At 53.2% G+C, this 17500-nt stretch overlaps 3 protein-coding genes across 3 annotated transcripts in view; 1 reads left to right on the top strand and 2 right to left on the bottom strand.

The window, feature by feature from the left end:
• The window catches only part of dytn (dystrotelin), a gene marked incomplete at both ends in the record, with an annotated part of 13585 nt that extends 12047 nt beyond the window's left edge, over window positions 1-1538 (bottom strand). The window contains 3 exon segments of the mRNA XM_083937949.1: window positions 990-1148; window positions 1313-1387; window positions 1520-1538. Of these exon segments, the coding sequence (XP_083794075.1) occupies window positions 990-1148; window positions 1313-1387; window positions 1520-1538 (253 nt within the window).
• A 2757-nt stretch (window positions 1539-4295) lies between these two features.
• On the top strand, window positions 4296-12892 carry LOC310964659 (CD59 glycoprotein-like). The gene is made up of 4 exons (XM_083937868.1): window positions 4296-4355; window positions 6755-6856; window positions 11698-11771; window positions 12564-12892. Exons 1-4 carry the CDS (start codon window positions 4307-4309, stop codon window positions 12678-12680), a joined length of 342 nt encoding a protein of 113 aa, XP_083793994.1. The 5' UTR covers window positions 4296-4306; the 3' UTR covers window positions 12681-12892.
• A 4177-nt stretch (window positions 12893-17069) lies between these two features.
• Window positions 17070-17500, bottom strand: part of ftcd (formimidoyltransferase cyclodeaminase) — a gene marked incomplete at both ends in the record, with an annotated part of 7868 nt that continues 7437 nt past the window's right edge. Inside the window, 2 exons of the mRNA XM_083938183.1 lie at window positions 17070-17153; window positions 17222-17317. Of these exons, the coding sequence (XP_083794309.1) occupies window positions 17070-17153; window positions 17222-17317 (180 nt within the window). The remainder of the gene's footprint in view (window positions 17154-17221; window positions 17318-17500) is intronic.

The raw sequence follows: 17500 nt of genomic DNA, 5'->3' as shown, positions 1-17500 counted from the left end.
AGAGTCGTGTGTGTTTTATTGTGAAGGCTGACCTGTGAACTTCCTGTGGTCAGAGTCGTGTGTGTTTTATTGTGAAGGCTGACCTGTGAACTTCCTGTGGTCAGAGTCGTGTGTGTTTTATTGTGAAGGCTGACCTGTGAACTTCCTGTGGTCAGAGTCGTGTGTGTTTTATTGTGAAGGCTGACCTGTGAACTTCCTGTGGTCAGAGTCGTGTGTGTTTTATTGTGAAGGCTGACCTGTGAACTTCCTGTGGTCAGAGTCGTGTGTGTTTTATTGTGAAGGCTGACCTGTGAACTTCCTGTGGTCAGAGTCGTGTGTGTTTTATTGTGAAGGCTGACCTGTGAACTTCCTGTGGTCAGAGTCGTGTGTGTTTTATTGTGAAGGCTGACCTGTGAACTTCCTGTGGTCAGAGTCGTGTGTGTTTTATTGTGAAGGCTGACCTGTGAACTTCCTGTGGTCAGAGTCGTGTGTGTTTTATTGTGAAGGCTGACCTGTGAACTTCCTGTGGTCAGAGTCGTGTGTGTTTTATTGTGAAGGCTGACCTGTGAACTTCCTGTGGTCAGAGTCGTGTGTGTTTTATTGTGAAGGCTGACCTGTGAACTTCCTGTGGTCAGAGTCGTGTGTGTTTTATTGTGAAGGCTGACCTGTGAACTTCCTGTGGTCAGAGTCGTGTGTGTTTTATTGTGAAGGCTGACCTGTGAACTTCCTGTGGTCAGAGTCGTGTGTGTTTTATTGTGAAGGCTGACCTGTGAACTTCCTGTGGTCAGAGTCATGTGACAGTGAAATCAGAATCGTCTTCAGAGAAACGGCCGAGATCGAACCAGAGGAGCTGAAACAACAACAACAACAACAACAACAACAATAATTAAAATAACATAAATATAAATAATAATAATAATAATAACAATAATAATAATAATAATAATAAAAATAATAATAATATTAATAATAATAATTATACCGGTCCAAGAGCGTGAACATCAGCTGACTCGTCTCCTCTGGCGTCTCCATGGTAACATGACCCGGCACTTCCTGTGACACGCTGCTGAACATCCTGTTCAGGGTCCGGGTCACTTCCTGTCTGTTCAGCTCCACTTCCTGCTGCGAAGGAAGCGCCGCAGAGACGTGACGGACGCCGACCACGTCCACTGAGACGACAACAACAACATAAATATATAAACATAAACAATAATAACACACACCAGGTTCACTGAGAGCGGACATGATAATAATAATAATAATGTTTAATAATAATGTTTAATAATAAATAAATAATAATAAATAAATAATAATAACAACAGCAGCAGCTCACGGCGACAGCGTCTCTGCAGAGACAGAAGCTTCATAGAAACTCTGCAGACGGACCGACGGACTTCATCCAGACCCTCTGAAGAAAACAACAAGGAAACAACAACAACATGAAACAACACCATGAAACAACAACAACTAACAACAACAACATGGAAACAACAACAAGTAAACAACACCATGGAACAACATGTAATGAAATCATTGAAACCTTCGTGGGTCGGATCCATGACTGCGTCTGAAACAAGTAAACAATAAACAACAATAAACAACAACAAAGATGATAAAGACGTCACCTTCAGTCTAAAAACAAGGGCCTCCTGTTGTGACACAAACAAACACGCAAAGATAAACACAAACAAACAAGGTAAACAAAGGTAAACAAACATAAACAAAGGTAAACAAAGGTAAACAAAACAAACAAAGGTAAACAACGGTAAACAAAGGTAAACACAGGTAAACAAACGTAAACACAGGTAAACAAAGGTAAACACAGGTAAACAAAGGTGAACACAGGTAAACAAAGGTAAACAAACATAAACACAGGTAAACAAAGGTAAACACAGGTAAACAAACACAGGTAAACAAAGGTAAACAAACATAAACAAAGATAAACACAGATCTAAACTCACCTTCAGACTCGTCCTCTCGTGCCGTCGTCGTCGTCGTGCAGCAGCTGAATTATTGATTCTTGTTTATTAATAAATAACGACACCTCTCCACTCACCTGCTGTCTCTGTGGGCCAATCAGCAGCCGGCACCGCTGTGACATCACAGCCCTGCTGATGACATCACAGCCCTGCTGAGGACGTCCAGTCAGAGTCAGCGGTCGTTGTTGTTGTTGTTGTTGTTGTTGTTTATTCTCCAGAAGACGAACATTTAGCTTTTAGACGTGAACATTGTCTTTTATTTTGAAGGGCTCTGTTGTCTTCCTGTGGTGGAAACAAACGGACGTCTGTGTGCGGGGGGTGATGCTGATGGCGTGCAGCGTGGCGTGATGCTGATGCTGATGGCCGCTGAATGAGCGCTCTGTGCTCGTGTGCGTGGCGTCCACACTGGAGCTCTTTGTTTATTGTTTGTTGTTCTTTGTTTGTTGTTCTTTGTTCGTCGGTCGTTTCGGGACAAACACTGAAGCGTCTTTCTTTATGGACGCGAGACCAACGCTGTCGTCCCTCGCCACCGCCATCAGGTCCACGCCAACACCATCAGATCCACTCCACCGCCATTAGATCCACGCCATCGCCATCAGATCCACGCCATCAGATCCACTCCACCGCCATCAGGTCCACGCCAACGCCATCAGATCCACGCCACCGCCATCAGGTCCACGCCACCGCCATCAGATCCACTCCACCGCCATCAGGTCCACACCAACGCCATCAGATCCTCGCCACCGCCATCAGGTCCACGCCACCGCCATCAGATCCACGCCACCGCCATCAGGTCCACGGCAACGCCATCAGATCCACTCCACCGCCATCAGATCCACGCCACCGCCATCAGATCCACGCCATCAGGTCCACGCCACCAGATCCACGCCAACGCCATCAGATCCACTCCATCAGATCCACGCCATCAGATCCACGCCATCAGATCCACGCCATCGCCATCAGATCCAAACCACCGCCATCAGATCCACGCCACCGCCATCAGATCCACGCCACCGCCATCAGATCCACACCACCGCCATCAGATCCACGCCATCGCCATCAGATCCACGCCATCCCCATCAGATCCACGCCATCAGATCCACGCCATCGCCATCAGATCCACGCCATCAGATCCACGCCATCAGATCCACGCCATCGCCATCAGATCCACGCCATCAGATCAACGCCATCGCCATCAGATCCACGCCATCAGATCCACGCCAGCGCCATCAGATCCACGCCACCGCCATCAGATCCACGCCACCGCCATCAGATCAACGCCATCGCCATCAGGTCCCCCCATCAGATCCCCCCCATCAGATCCCCCCCCATCAGGCCCCCCCATCAGGTCCCCCCCCATCAGATCCCCCCATCAGATCCCCCCCCATCAGATCCCCCCCATCAGCCCCCCCCATCAGGTCCCCCCCATCAGCGTGTTTATGCTCCGATGGGCGTGGCCTCTCCGTCCTCAGGGCCTCGTCTCGTCCGTGTGGGCGTGCCTCTGACTGCAGTGGGCGTATCCCTCCCCCAGTGGGCGTGTCCTCTGGTCCTCTCTGGCTGTGGTGGGCGTGTCTCTGGTCCCAGGGGGCGTGTCCTGTGGTCCTCTCTGGTCCATCTGATTGTAGTGGGCGTGTCCCTCCTCCAGTGGGCGTGTCCTGTGGTCCTCTCTGGTCCTCTCTGGCTGCAGTGGGCGTGTCTCTGGCTGTAGGGGCGTGTCTCTGGCTGTGGTGGGCGTGTCCCTCCCCCGGTGGGCGTGTCCTGTGGTCCTCTCTGGTCCTCTCTGACTGTGGTGGGCGTGTCTCTGGCTGCAGGGGGCGTGTCCCTCCCCAGGGGGCGTGTCCTGTGGTCCTCTCGGGTCCTCTCTGGCTGTAGGGGGCGTGTCTCTGGCTGTAGTGGGCGTGTCCCCTCCTCATGTGGGCGTGTCCTGTGGTCCTCTCTGACTGCTGTGGGCGTGTCTCTGGCTGTAGGGGGCGTGTCCCTCCCCCAGGGGGCGTGTCATGTGGTCCTCTCGGGTCCTCTCTGACTGTAGGGGGCGTGTCCCTCCCCCGGGGGCGTGTCCTGTGGTCCTCTCGGGTCCGTCTGGTGGTAGTGGGCGTGTCTCTGACTGTAGGGGGCGTGTCCCCTCCCCAGGGGGCGTGTCCTGTGGTCCTCTCTGGCTGTAGGGGGCGTGTCCCTCCTCCTGGTGGGCGTGTCCTGTGGTCCTCTCTGACTGCTGTGGGCGTGTCTCTGGCTGTATGGGGCGTGTCTCTGGCTGTAGGGGGCGTGTCCCTCCCCGGTGGGCGTGTCCTGTGGTCCTCTCGGGTGCGTCTGCGTCTCCTTCAGTTTTGTTTCAGACGTTTGTGAAGAAGATGAAGTTCAGTTTGTGTTTGCTGCTGTTCTCCGTGCTGATGGGCCTGGGTCAGTTTATTTATATTATTATTATTATTATTAAACTATTATAAACTTATTAAAATATTAACTTATTATAATATTAACCTGTTAAACTATTAAACTAACTTTAATCACTATTGGATAAACTGGATCAGTTTATTTACTTTACTAACTTAGATTAATAATTATATTCTTATTAAATGTTTGAAATAAACTTTAATTCTTAATAAATGAACTTTTATTTCAGTTCAAATGAAATTTGACTTTGAAAAGTTTCAAACTCGTCTTTTTAAACTGAACATTTATTTAAAATGCTTCAGAAACAGAAAATAGGATTTGATCCGTTGTGTCGTCGTCGTGAGCGACGCTCCGACCCGGCAGAGGCTGCAGCCCTCCGGACCCCTGACCCCGGGGTCCACCACGGTGCTCCAGGGTCCCCGGGGTCCACCGCGGTGCTCCAGGGTCCCCGGGGTCCACCGCGGTGGTCCAGGGTCCCCGGGGTCCACCGCGGTGGTCCAGGGTCCCCGGGGTCCACCGCGGTGCTCCAGGGTCCCCGGGGTCCACCGCGGTGGTCCAGGGTCCCCGGGGTCCACCGCGGTGGTCCAGGGTCCCCGGGGTCCACCGCGGTGGTCCAGGGTCCCCGGGGTCCACCGCGGTGGTCCAGGGTCCCCGGGGTCCACCGCGGTGCTCCAGGGTCCCCGGGGTCCACCGCGGTGCTCCAGGGTCCCCGGGGTCCACCACGGTGCTCCAGGGTCCCCGGGGTACACCACGGTGCTCCAGGGCCCCGGGGTCCACCGCGGTGCTCCAGGGCCCCGGGGTCCACCACGGTGCTCCAGGGTCCCCGGGGTCCACCGCGGTGCTCCAGGGTCCCGGGGTCCACCACGGTGCTCCAGGGTCCCCGGGGTCCACCGCGGTGCTCCAGGGTCCCCGGGGTCCACCGCGGTGCTCCAGGGTCCCCGGGGTCCACCGCGGTGGTCCAGGGTCCCCGGGGTCCACCGCGGTGCTCCAGGGTCCCCGGGGTCCACCGCGGTGCTCCAGGGTCCCCGGGGTCCACCACGGTGCTCCAGGGTCCCCGGGGTCCACCACGGTGCTCCAGGGCCCCGGGGTCCACCACGGTGCTCCAGGGTCCCCGGGGTCCACCACGGTGCTCCAGGGTCCCCGGGGTCCACCACGGTGCTCCAGGGTCCCCGCCCCTTGAGGCCCCTGAGACCTTGAGGCCACAGCTCACCGCTGCAGCTTCAGCAGTGGAAGCTTTGAACATCGCCCGCTCCGGTTCGATGCCCCCGACCTCCACAGGGACGCCAGAAAAGCTCCTCCGGAGGTGTGAGGTGAAGGTCTCTGGGACAGGGGCCTCCTCCAGACGGTCCCAGTTCACCCGCACTACTGGTTTGGGTTTACCCGGTGTGTCCAGAACCTTCCCCGTCCTCTGACCCACTCATCCCCAGATGGTGATCAGCTGACAGCTCTGCCCCTCTCTTCACCCGAGTGTCCAAAACATCCGGCCTCAGATCAGATGAGACCATCACAGACTGGATCCTGGACCTTTGGCCTAGTGTGCTCTGGGACCAGGTCCACTTCTGAGCCTCCTTCTGTTCCAACATGGTGTTTGTTAAAGAGGATCCAGGACCAGCACACAAGTCTAACACCAGACGCTGGGGTTTAGATCAGGGAGGCCGTTCCTCCCAATCAGCCTCTCCAGGTGTCTCCATCGTTGCCCACGTGGGCGTTGAAGTCTCCCAGCAGGACTCTGGAGTCCCCTACTGGAGCCCCATGCAGGACTCCATTCAGGGTCTCCAAGAAGGCCCCAGACTCTGAACTGCTGTTCGCTGCATCTGCACCAACAACAGTCAGAGTCCCCCCCCCCACCACCCGCAGGCGTAAGGAGGCCACCCTCTGGTCCACCGGGGTCAACTCCAACACCGCGGCGCTCAGCCGGGGGTTTGAGAGTCTCCCCACACCCGCCCGGCCCCTCACACCCTGGGCCCCTCCAGAGAAGACCAGGGTCCAGCCCCTATCCAGGAGCAGGGTCCAGATCCAGACTGTGTGGCAGACGCTCGCCGGGCCCCGTTTTTAATTATAATCTATATTTTATTTATTATTTTACTGTTTTAATAAAAATCATAAATTGGACGTTTGTGTGAAACCTGGTCCAGATCCAGATCCAGATCCAGATCTAGACCACATAGATCCAGACCACATAGATCCAGACCACATAGATCCAGACCACATAGATCCAGACCACATAGATCCAGATCCAGATCTAGACCACATAGATCCAGACCACATAGATCCAGACCACATAGATCCAGACCACATAGATCCAGACCACATAGATCCAGATCCAGATCTAGACCACATAGATCCAGACCACATAGATCCAGACCACATAGATCCAGGAGCAGGTTCAGGACTGTGTTGTGTTTCAGGGTCGGCGATCCGCTGCTACAGCTGTAAAGATTACACCGGCAGCTGCTCCAAGCAACGCGAGTGCAGCTACGACGACGCCTGCCTGACCCTCAACGAGAGAGGTACACCTGTGTCTCACCTGTCTCACCTGTGTCTCACCTGCTCACCTGTGTCTCACCTGCTCACCTGTGTCTCACCTGTGTCTCACCTGTGTCTCACCTGTGTCACACCTGTGTCTCACCTGTGTCTCACCTGTGTCCCACCTGTGTCTCACCTGTCTCACCTGTGTCTCACCTGTGTCTCACCTGCTCAGCTGTGTCTCACCTGTGTCTCACCTGTGTCTCACCTGCTCACCTGTGTCTCACCTGCTCACCTGTGTCTCACCTGCTCACCTGTGTCCCACCTGTGTCTCACCTGTGTCTCACCTGTGTCTCACCTGTGTCCCACCTGTGTCTCACCTGTGTCTCACCTGCTCACCTGCCTGTCTCACCTGTGTCTCACCTGTGTCTCACCTGTGTCTCATCTGTCTCACCTGTGTCTCACCTGTGTCTCACCTGTGTCTCACCTGTGTCTCACCTGTGTCTCATCTGTCTCACCTGCTCACCTGTGTCTCACCTGTGTCTCACCTGTGTCTCATCTGTCTCACCTGTGTCTCATCTGTCTCACCTGCTCACCTGTGTCTCACCTGTGTCTCACCTGCTCACCTGTGTCTCACCTGTCTCACCTGTGTCTCACCTGTCTCACCTGTGTCTCACCTGTGTCTCACCTGTTCACCTGTGTCTCACCTGTGTCTCACCTGTCCACCTGTGTCTCACCTGTGTCTCACCTGCTCACCTGTGTCTCACCTGTCTCACCTGTGTCTCACCTGTCTCACCTGTGTCTCACCTGTTCACCTGTGTCTCACCTGTGTCTCACCTGTTCACCTGTGTCTCACCTGTGTCTCACCTGTGTCCACCTGTGTCTCACCTGTCTCACCTGTGTCTCACCTGTCTCACCTGTGTCTCACCTGTCTCACCTGTGTCTCACCTGTGTCTCACCTGTCCACCTGTGTCTCACCTGTGTCTCACCTGTGTCTCACCTGTCTCACCTGTGTCTCACCTGTTCACCTGTGTCTCACTTGTGTCTCACCTGTCTCCCCTGTTCACCTGTGTCTCACCTGTGTCTCACCTGTGTCTCACCTGTCTCACCTGTCTCACCTGTGTCTCACCTGTGTCTCACCTGTGTCTCACCTGTCTCATCTGTGTCTCACCTGTCTCACCTGTGTCTCACCTGTGTCTCACCTGTGTCTCATCTGTCTCACCTGTGTCTCATCTGTCTCACCTGCTCACCTGTGTCTCACCTGTGTCTCACCTGTGTCTCACCTGTGTCTCACCTGTCCACCTGTGTCTCACCTGTGTCTCACCTGTGTCTCACCTGTCTCACCTGTCTCACCTGTGTCTCACCTGTGTCTCACCTGTGTCTCACCTGTCTCATCTGTGTCTCACCTGTCTCACCTGTCTCACCTGTGTCTCACCTGTGTCTCATCTGTCTCACCTGTGTCTCATCTGTCTCACCTGCTCACCTGTGTCTCACCTGTGTCTCACCTGCTCACCTGTGTCTCACCTGTCTCACCTGTGTCTCACCTGTCCACCTGTGTCTCACCTGTGTCTCACCTGTCTCACCTGTGTCTCACCTGTTCACCTGTGTCTCACTTGTGTCTCACCTGTGTCTCACCTGTGTCTCACCTGTGTCTCACCTGTCTCACCTGTCTCACCTGTGTCTCACCTGTGTCTCACCTGTCTCATCTGTGTCTCACCTGTCTCACCTGTTCACCTGTCTCACCTGTGTCTCACCTATTCACCTGTCTCACCTGTGTCTCACCTGTCTCACCTGTGTCTCACCTGTCCACCTGTGTCTCACCTGTGTCTCACCTGTCTCACCTGTCTCACCTGTGTCTCACCTGTGTCTCACCTGTCTCACCTGTCTCACCTGTGTCTCACCTGCTCACCTGTGTCTCACCTGCTCACCTGTGTCTCACCTGTGTCTCACCTGTGTCTCACCTGTGTCTCATCTGTCTCACCTGTGTCTCACCTGTGTCTCACCTGTGTCTCACCTGTGTCTCACCTGTGTCTCATCTGTCTCACCTGCTCACCTGTGTCTCACCTGTGTCTCACCTGTGTCTCATCTGTCTCACCTGTGTCTCATCTGTCTCACCTGCTCACCTGTGTCTCACCTGTGTCTCACCTGCTCACCTGTGTCTCACCTGTCTCACCTGTGTCTCACCTGTCTCACCTGTGTCTCACCTGTTCACCTGTGTCTCACCTGTGTCTCACCTGTCCACCTGTGTCTCACCTGTGTCTCACCTGCTCACCTGTGTCTCACCTGTCTCACCTGTGTCTCACCTGTCTCACCTGTGTCTCACCTGTTCACCTGTGTCTCACCTGTGTCTCACCTGTTCACCTGTGTCTCACCTGTGTCTCACCTGTGTCCACCTGTGTCTCACCTGTCTCACCTGTGTCTCACCTGTCTCACCTGTGTCTCACCTGTCTCACCTGTGTCTCACCTGTGTCTCACCTGTCCACCTGTGTCTCACCTGTGTCTCACCTGTGTCTCACCTGTCTCACCTGTGTCTCACCTGTTCACCTGTGTCTCACTTGTGTCTCACCTGTCTCCCCTGTTCACCTGTGTCTCACCTGTGTCTCACCTGTGTCTCACCTGTCTCACCTGTCTCACCTGTGTCTCACCTGTGTCTCACCTGTCTCATCTGTGTCTCACCTGTCTCACCTGTCTCACCTGTGTCTCACCTGTGTCTCACCTGTGTCTCATCTGTCTCACCTGTGTCTCATCTGTCTCACCTGCTCACCTGTGTCTCACCTGTGTCTCACCTGCTCACCTGTGTCTCACCTGTGTCTCACCTGTCCACCTGTGTCTCACCTGTGTCTCACCTGTGTCTCACCTGTCTCACCTGTCTCACCTGTGTCTCACCTGTGTCTCACCTGTGTCTCACCTGTCTCATCTGTGTCTCACCTGTCTCACCTGTCTCACCTGTGTCTCACCTGTGTCTCATCTGTCTCACCTGTGTCTCATCTGTCTCACCTGCTCACCTGTGTCTCACCTGTGTCTCACCTGCTCACCTGTGTCTCACCTGTCTCACCTGTGTCTCACCTGTGTCTCACCTGTGTCTCACCTGTCTCACCTGTGTCTCACCTGTTCACCTGTGTCTCACTTGTGTCTCACCTGTCTCACCTGTGTCTCACCTGTGTCTCACCTGTGTCTCACCTGTCTCACCTGTCTCACCTGTGTCTCACCTGTGTCTCACCTGTCTCATCTGTGTCTCACCTGTCTCACCTGTTCACCTGTCTCACCTGTGTCTCACCTATTCACCTGTCTCACCTGTGTCTCACCTGTCTCACCTGTGTCTCACCTGTCCACCTGTGTCTCACCTGTGTCTCACCTGTGTCTCACCTGTCTCACCTGTCTCACCTGTGTCTCACCTGTGTCTCACCTGTCTCACCTGTCTCACCTGTGTCTCACCTGCTCACCTGTGTCTCACCTGCTCACCTGTGTCCCACCTGTGTCTCACCTGTGTCTCACCTGTGTCCCACCTGTGTCTCACCTGTGTCTCACCTGCTCACCTGTGTCTCACCTGCTCACCTGTGTCTCACCTGTGTCCCACCTGTGTCTCACCTGTGTCTCACCTGCTCACCTGCCTGTCTCACCTGTGTCTCACCTGTGTCTCACCTGTCTCATCTGTGTCTCACCTGCTCACCTGTGTCTCACCTGTGTCCCACCTGTGTCTCACCTGTGTCCCACCTGTGTCTCACCTGTGTCCCACCTGTGTCTCACCTGCCTGTCTCACCTGTGTCTCACCTGTCCACCTGTGTCTCACCTGCTCACCTGTGTCTCACCTGTGTCTCACCTGTGTCTCACCTGTGTCTCACCTGCTCACCTGTGTCTCACCTGTGTCTCATCTGTCTCACCTGTGTCTCACCTGCTCACCTGTGTCTCACCTGTGTCTCACCTGTGTCTCATCTGTCTCACCTGTGTCTCATCTGTCTCACCTGCTCACCTGTGTCTCACCTGTGTCTCATCTGTCTCACCTGTGTCTCATCTGTCTCACCTGCTCACCTGTGTCTCACCTGTGTCTCACCTGTCTCACCTGTGTCTCACCTGTCCACCTGTGTCTCACCTGTGTCTCACCTGTGTCTCACCTGTCTCACCTGTGTCTCACCTGTTCACCTGTGTCTCACTTGTGTCTCACCTGTCTCACCTGTTCACCTGTGTCTCACCTGTGTCTCACCTGTCTCACCTGTCTCACCTGTGTCTCACCTGTGTCTCACCTGTGTCTCACCTGTCTCATCTGTGTCTCACCTGTCTCACCTGTGTCTCACCTGTTCACTTGTCTCACCTGTGTCTCACCTGTTCACCTGTCTCACCTGTGTCTCACCTGTCTCACCTGTGTCTCACCTGTCCACCTGTGCCTCACCTGTCTCACCTGTCTCACCTGTGTCTCACCTGTGTCTCACCTGTCTCACCTGTGTCTCACCTGTGTCTCACCTGTTCACCTGTGTCTCACCTGTCTCACCTGTCTCACCTGTGTCTCACCTGTGTCTCACCTGTCTCACCTGTGTCTCACCTGTGTCTCACCTGTGCCTCACCTGTGTCTCACCTGTGTCTCACCTGTGCCTCACCTGTGTCTCACCTGTGTCTCACCTGTGTCTCATCTGTCTCACCTGTGTCTCACCTGTGTCTCACCTGTGTCTCACCTGTCTCACCTGTTCACCTGTGTCTCACCTGTGTCTCACCTGTGTCTCACCTGTGTCTCACCTGTGTCTCACCTGTGTCTCACCTGTGTCTCATCTGTCTCACCTGTGTCTCACCTGTGTCTCACCTGTGTCTCACCTGTCTCACCTGTTCACCTGTGTCTCACCTGTGTCTCACCTGTGTCTCACCTGTGTCTCACCTGTGTCTCACCTGTCCACAGGTGGGATGACGTACCGTCAGTGTTTGAAGTATTCAGACTGTGAGTACGGACGTCTGGGCCAAATGTTTCCTCAGGTAAACACAAAAACATTCACACTTTAGAATTACCTGGTGCTGGTCCCAGCTGGTCCTGGTCTCAGCTGGTCCTGGTCCCAGCTGGTCCTGGTCTCAGCTGGTCCTGGTCTCAGCTGGTCCTGGTCCCGGCTGGTCCTGGTCTCTGGTCCTGGTCCCAGCTGGTCCTGGTCCCAGCTGGTCCTGGTCTCTGGTCCTGGTCCCGGTCTCTGGTCTCAGCTGGTCCTGGTCTCAGCTGGTCCTGGTCTCTGGTCCTGGTCTCAGCTGGTCCTGGTCTCAGCTGGTCCTGGTCTCTGGTCCTGGTCTCTGGTCCTGGTCCTGGTCCCGGTCTCTGGTCCTGGTCTCAGCTGGTCCTGGTCTCTGGTCCTGGTCTCAGCTGGTCCTGGTCCCGGCTGGTCCTGGTCCTGGTCCTGGTCTAAGCTGGTCCTGGTCCTGGTCCTGGTCTCAGCTGGTCCCGGTCTCTGGTCCTGGTCCCAGCAGGTCCTGGTCCTGGTCCTGGTCTCTGGTCCTGGTCTCTGGTCCTGGTCCCAGCAGGTCCTGGTCCTGGTCCTGGTCCCAGCTGGTCCTGGTCTCTGGTCCTGGTCTCAGCTGGTCCTGGTCCTGGTCTCTGGTCCTGGTCCTGGTCTCTGGTCCTGGTCCTGGTCTCTGGTCCTGGTCCTGGTCTCAGCTGGTCCCGGTCTCTGGTCCTGGTCTCTGGTCCTGGTCTCTGGTCCTGGTCTCTGGTCCTGGTCCCAGCTGGTCCTGGTCTCTGGTCCTGGTCCTGGTCCTGGTCTAACCCGCCTCTCTTGTCTGCAGGTCTCCAGCTTCACCTTTAAGTGCTGTAACTCGGACCTGTGTAACTCCGCCCCCTGGTCCTCAGCGAGCTCTGTGATTGGTCTGCTGGCCGGGCTGCTGTGGTGGTGCGTCCAGTGAGGAGCCGGCGTGAGGCCTCAGCTGGAACATTAACAACAACAACAACAACAATAATAATAATATTAAAGATCTGTTTATGGAAAGAGTTAATATATTATCATGAAACCATGGCAACGCACAGGAAGCTGCACCTCTAACTACAGCCCTTCAAAATAAAGTGTCACTGAAACGATGAAGCTTCTTTAACGAAAGAATAAAACAATAAAAGGAGAAAAACGGAAACACGCTGTTGAGTCATTATTATTATTAATATTACTTATTATTATTACGGTGTGTTCAGGGACACGGTGTGTTGAGGGACACGGTGTGTTCAGGGACACGGTGTGTTCAGGGACAGGATGTGTTCAGGGACACGGTGTGTTCAGGGACAGGATGTGTTCAGGGACAGGATGTGTTCAGGGACAGGAGGTGTTCAGGGACACGGTGTGTTCAGGGACACGGTGTGTTCAGGGACAGGAGGTGTTCAGGGACAGGATGTGTTCAGGGACACGGTGTGTTCAGGGACAAGGTGTGTTCAGGGACAGGATGTGTTCAGGGACAGGATGTGTTCAGGGACACGGTGTGTTGAGGGACACGGTGTGTTCAGGGACACGGTGTGTTCAGGGACACGGTGTGTTGAGGGACACGGTGTGTTCAGGGACACGGTGTGTTCAGGGACAGGATGTGTTCAGGGACAGGATGTGTTCAGGGACAGGATGTGTTCAGGGACAGGATGTGTTCAGGGACAGGAGGTGTTCAGGGACAGGATGTGTTCAGGGACACGGTGTGTTCAGGGACAGGATGTGTTCAGGGACACGGTGTGTTCAGCGACAGGATGTGTTCAGGGACACGCTGTGTTCAGGGACAGGATGTGTTCAGGGACACGCTGTGTTCAGGGACAGGAGGTGTTCAGGGACGCGGTGTGTTCAGGGACACGGTGTGTTCAGGGCCACGGTGTGTTCAGGGATAGGAGGTGTTCTGGGACACGGTGTGTTCAGGGACAGGAGGTGTTCTGGGACACGGTGTGTTCAGGGACACGGTGTGTTCAGGGACAAGGTGTGTTCAGGGACAGGATGTGTTCAGGGACAGGATGTGTTCAGGGACACGGTGTGTTGAGGGACACGGTGTGTTGAGGGACACGGTGTGTTCAGGGACACGGTGTGTTCAGGGACAGGATGTGTTCAGGGACAGGATGTGTTCAGGGACAGGAGGTGTTCAGGGACAGGATGTGTTCAGGGACACGGTGTGTTCAGGGACAGGATGTGTTCAGGGACACGGTGTGTTCAGCGACAGGATGTGTTCAGGGACACGCTGTGTTCAGGGACAGGATGTGTTCAGGGACACGCTGTGTTCAGGGACAGGAGGTGTTCAGGGACGCGGTGTGTTCAGGGACACGGTGTGTTCAGGGCCACGGTGTGTTCAGGGATAGGAGGTGTTCTGGGACACGGTGTGTTCAGGGACAGGAGGTGTTCTGGGACACGGTGTGTTCAGGGACACGGTGTGTTCAGGGCCACGGTGTGTTCAGGGACACGGTGTGTTCAGGGACAGGAGGTTTTCAGGGACACGGTGTGTTCAGGGACACGGTGTGTTAAGGGACACGGTGTGTTTAGGGACAGGAGGTGTTCAGGGACACGGTGTGTTCAGGGACACGGTGTGTTCAGGGGCATGGTGTGTTCAGGGACAGGATGTGTTCAGGGACACGGTGTGTTCAGGGACAGTAGGTGTTCAGGGTCACGGTGTGTTCAGGGGCACGGTGTGTTCAGGGACAGGATGTGTTCAGGGACACGGTGTGTTCAGGGACACGGTGTGTTCAGGGACAGGAGGTGTTCAGGGACAGGATGTGTTCAGGGACAGGAGGTGTTCAGGGCCACGGTGTGTTCAGGGCCACGGTGTGTTCAGGGACAGGAGGTGTTCAGGGCCACGGTGTGTTCAGGGCCACGGTGTGTTCAGGGACAGGATGTGTTCAGGGCCACGGTGTGTTCAGGGTCACGGTGTGTTCAGGGACACGGTGTATGTAGGATTGGACTCAGGTGCATGATGGGAAATGTAGGATTGGACTCAGGTGCATGATGGGAAATGTAGGATTGGACTCAGGTGCATGATGGGAAATGTAGGACTGGACTCAGGTGCATGATGGGAAATGTAGGACTGGACTCAGGTGCATGATGGGAAATGTAGGATTGGACTCAGGTGCATGATGGGAAATGTAGGATTGGACTCAGGTGCATGATGGGAAATGTAGGACTGGACTCAGGTGCATGATGGGAAATGTAGGACTGGACTCAGGTGCATGATGGGAAATGTAGGACTGGACTCAGGTGCATGATGGGAAATGTAGGATTGGACTCAGGTGCATGATGGGAAATGTAGGACTAGACTCAGGTGCATGATGGGAAATGTAGGACTGGACTCAGGTGCATGATGGGAAATGTAGGACTGGACTCAGGTGCATGATGGGAAATGTAGGATTGGACTCAGGTGCATGATGGGAAATGTAGGATTGGACTCAGGTGCATGATGGGAAATGTAGGACTAGACTCAGGTGCATGATGGGAAATGTAGGACTGGACTCAGGTGCATGATGGGAAATGTAGGACTGGACTCAGGTGCATGATGGGAAATGTAGGATTAGACTCAGGTGCATGATGGGAAATGTAGGACTGGACTCAGGTGCATGATGGGAAATGTAGGACTGGACTCAGGTGCATGATGGGAAATGTAGGACTAGACTCAGGTGCATGATGGGAAATGTAGGACTAGACTCAGGTGCATGATGGGAAATGTAGGATTAGACTCAGGTGCATGATGGGAAATCTAGGATTAGACTCAGGTGCATGATGGGAGATGTAGGATTGGACTCAGGTGCATGATGGGAAATGTAGGACTGGACTCAGGTGCATGATGGGAAATGTAGGACTGGACTCAGGTGCATGATGGGAAATGTAGGACTAGACTCAGGTGCATGATGGGAAATGTAGGATTGGACTCAGGTGCATGATGGGAAATGTAGGACTGGACTCAGGTGCATGATGGGAAATGTAGGATTAGACTCAGGTGCATGATGGGAAATGTAGGACTGGACTCAGGTGCATGATGGGAAATGTAGGATTAGACTCAGGTGCATGATGGGAAATGTAGGACTGGACTCAGGTGCATGATGGGAAATGTAGGATTGGACTCAGGTGCATGATGGGAAATGTAGGATTGGACTCAGGTGCATGATGGGAAATGTAGGATTGGACTCAGGTGCATGATGGGAAATGTAGGACTGGACTCAGGTGCATGATGGGAAATGTAGGATTGGACTCAGGTGCATGATGGGAAATGTAGGATTGGACTCAGGTGCATGATTGGAAATGTAGGACTGGACTCAGGTGCATGATGGGAAATGTAGGACTAGACTCAGGTGCATGATGGGAAATGTAGGACTGGACTCAGGTGCATGATGGGAAATGTAGGATTGGACTCAGGTGCATGATGGGAAATGTAGGACTGGACTCAGGTGCATGATGGGAAATGTAGGATTGGACTCAGGTGCATGATGGGAAATGTAGGACTGGACTCAGGTGCATGATGGGAAATGTAGGATTGGACTCAGGTGCATGATGGGAAATGTAGGATTGGACTCAGGTGCATGATGGGAAATGTAGGACTCAGGTGCATGATGGGAAATGTAGGACTGGACTCAGGTGCATGATGGGAAATGTAGGATTGGACTCAGGTGCATGATGGGAGATGTAGGATTTTACTTCACGTCTGCGTTTAAACAGAAATAAACTTTAATTTTGAAGTTTTATTTATTAAAAATGATTTAATTTCAATAATTTTCCTAAAAACACAAAAGACTTTTTTTTGTTTCCACGTTTTATTTATTTATTAATTTATATTTAAATACAGATAAACTGTTAGCATCCTGTTAGCTTTGAGTTAGCATCCTGTTAGCTTTGACTTAGCATCCTGTTAGCTTTGACTTAGCATCCTGTTAGCTTTGAGTTAGCATCCTGTTAGCTTTGACCTTGCATCCCTTTTAGCTTGTCCTTGAATGAGCATATTGTTAGCATATTGTTAGCTTTGAATTAGCTTCCTATTAGCATGCTTTTATAATTAGCATCATGTTAGTACTGAGTTAGAATCCTTTTAGTTTCTGTTGAGATCCTTTTAGCTTCTCGTTAGCATAATGCTATCTTTGCATTAGCATCACGTTAGCATCTTGTTAGTATCCTTTTAACTTGCTGTTAGCTTTTAATTAGCATCTAGTTAGCATCATGTTAGCCTTTCATTATCATCTTGTTAGTACCCTTTTAACTTCCTGTTAGCATCTTGTTAGCATAGCCACAGTGAACTCATTTCCTCTGATCGTCCAATCAGAGTCTCCGAAGTCAAACGTTGCAGACGAAGAAGAAGCTAACTTCACTTCCTGTCGTCAGCGGCGAGGAGGACGGCGGCGGCGCTCTCCTGTGCATCCTGCAGCAGCGCCGCCGCTCTCTTCTGCGTCTGCAACAGGAAGTTCATGAACGACTCAAACTTTATTTACATTAACGCTCCCGGGGGCGGAGACTCACCGCCATCTTGAAGGCGTCGTCCGTGACGTCCTTCAGGTTGATGCTGACGTTGTAATAGGCGCCGAAAACCGCTGTCTCCAACGCTTTAGCCGCCACCTGAACACACGCCTCGGAGTTAAGCTTTTATTTTGAAAAACAACCTCCTGAACACACGCCTCAGATTAAAGCTTTTATTTTGAAAAACAACCTCCTGAACACACGCCTCAGATTAAAGCTTTTATTTTGAATATTCCCAGATTAAAGCTTTTATTTTGAATATTCCCAGATTAAAGCTTTTAT

Source organism: Echiichthys vipera (genome assembly GCF_963691815.1).
Source record: "Echiichthys vipera genome assembly, chromosome: 23".
Taxonomy (NCBI): domain Eukaryota; kingdom Metazoa; phylum Chordata; class Actinopteri; order Perciformes; family Trachinidae; genus Echiichthys; species Echiichthys vipera.
This window is presented reverse-complemented; position numbering and strand designations above follow the sequence as displayed.

What these genes read in the sequence shown, in the direction of transcription:
- LOC310964659 (XM_083937868.1), top strand. Translation starts at nt 4,307, where the DNA reads ATGAAGTTCAGTTTGTGTTTGCTGCTGTTCTCCGTGCTGATGGGCCTG. An exon ending in CCTGACCCTCAACGAGAGAG is followed by an intron (nt 6,857 to 11,697) that starts GTACACCTGTGT and finishes ACCTGTCCACAG; the next exon opens with GTGGGATGACGTACCGTCAG. An exon ending in TGGGCCAAATGTTTCCTCAG is followed by an intron (nt 11,772 to 12,563) that starts GTAAACACAAAA and finishes TCTTGTCTGCAG; the next exon opens with GTCTCCAGCTTCACCTTTAA.